At 72.5% G+C, this 1,204-nt stretch overlaps 1 protein-coding gene across 1 annotated transcript in view; it reads right to left on the bottom strand.

Annotated features, from left to right (window-relative positions):
* The window catches only part of LOC103897118 (GRAM domain-containing protein 2-like), a 3,866-nt gene extending 3,633 nt beyond the window's left edge, over positions 1 to 233 (bottom strand). The window contains exon 1 of the mRNA XM_019471473.1: positions 108 to 233. Coding sequence (XP_019327018.1) covers positions 108 to 217 — 110 coding nt within the window. The 5' untranslated portion in view covers positions 218 to 233. The remainder of the gene's footprint in view (positions 1 to 107) is intronic.
* Between the last annotated feature and the right edge of the window lie 971 nt (positions 234 to 1,204).

The following is a 1,204-nucleotide window of genomic DNA, read 5'->3' as shown; positions in this document are numbered from 1 at the left end:
CGCGGGGCGGGGGGCGCGGGGGGGGGGGGGGGGCACGGCTGTGCTGGACCGGTGTGAGGTGAGGGCTGGGGTGTGGGGACGTGTCCCCGGCGAGGTGCAGCACCCACCTGGCAAGCACGGGGTACCCCAGCCGGGCGCCCGCGCTGCCCCTCTCCTCCAGGCTCTGCCACCGCTTCTCCAGCACCCCCCTTCCGCTCCTCCTCAGCTTCCCCGGCATGAAGGACGAGTCCGACACGCAGCTGGGGGAGAGGGGGCAGGTTAGGGGCGACGGTCCCCACGCTGCCCGTCCCTGCAGCACAGCAGCTCCCACGGTGGTGTCACCAGCCAGTCCCTCCCCCGGGGGGACACATGGGGACAGGGCTCAGTCCCTGCCGGGACCAGGAGAGCAAAGCCCACCCAGTCGCACTGAGCGCTTCTCCCACCCCATGGTGGCACGCTGCCGGCTGCGATCCCCCGCAGCTGCCAGTGCACGGGGCTCCCCTCGTCTGGCTGCTCAGCAGCCCCCCCGGTGCCCCCCACCGGCTCTCAGGACTCACGTGGGGTGCACAAACCCTCCATCACAGCATCTCCACAGGGAGAAGCAGCGGGCTGGAGGCACCGCAGCTCTGCCAGACCCCTGCCTGCCTCTGTGACTCAGTTTCCCCAGCAGCGCTGCCCTGCCCGGCTGCGGGGAGGGCCCAGCAGCCCGCGGGCAGCAGCGCCAGCAGCGGGGCAGTGATTAGTCCCTGCCTGCTGCCCCATGGCCCGGAGGGAGCGGCGCAATTACCATCATACCAGCCAGCTCTGGGAAATGCCGCACCCCTCTCCTTACAACCTCCCTGGCGCACGGGCCCCAAACCCAGTGCCAGGAGCCACCCGGACCCTGCCCTGGCAGGAGGGACGGCGTGTGCCGAGGCGGACGCCTGGTTTCGCAGGAGCAGCGGGGCCAGCTCCGCTCCCCGCTTGCGGGCGGGGGCCGGGTGGTGACGGCCCCTGGGTCCCTCCCGGTGCTCCGAGCGAGGGTGCGCGGCCGGGCTGGCTCCGGAGGGGACGGGAAGACGGCTCCGCTGCCGGATCCACATGCCCTCGCCAGGGCAGCTCCTGCCCACCCCACGCGGTACCTGGTGACGGGCACAGCCGAGCCCTCCTGTCCCGTCCTGTCCCGTGCCGCAGCCCCACTTGTGTCCTGCTCCCACTCACGCTCCTTCCAGAGCCGTCCCTGGCC

This window comes from Aptenodytes forsteri, unplaced genomic scaffold (assembly GCF_000699145.1).
Source record: "Aptenodytes forsteri isolate BGI_AS27 unplaced genomic scaffold, ASM69914v1 Scaffold274, whole genome shotgun sequence".
Taxonomy (NCBI): Eukaryota; Metazoa; Chordata; class Aves; order Sphenisciformes; family Spheniscidae; genus Aptenodytes; species Aptenodytes forsteri.
The sequence above is the reverse complement of the archived record's forward strand: the minus strand, read 5'-3'. Positions and strand labels throughout refer to the sequence as shown.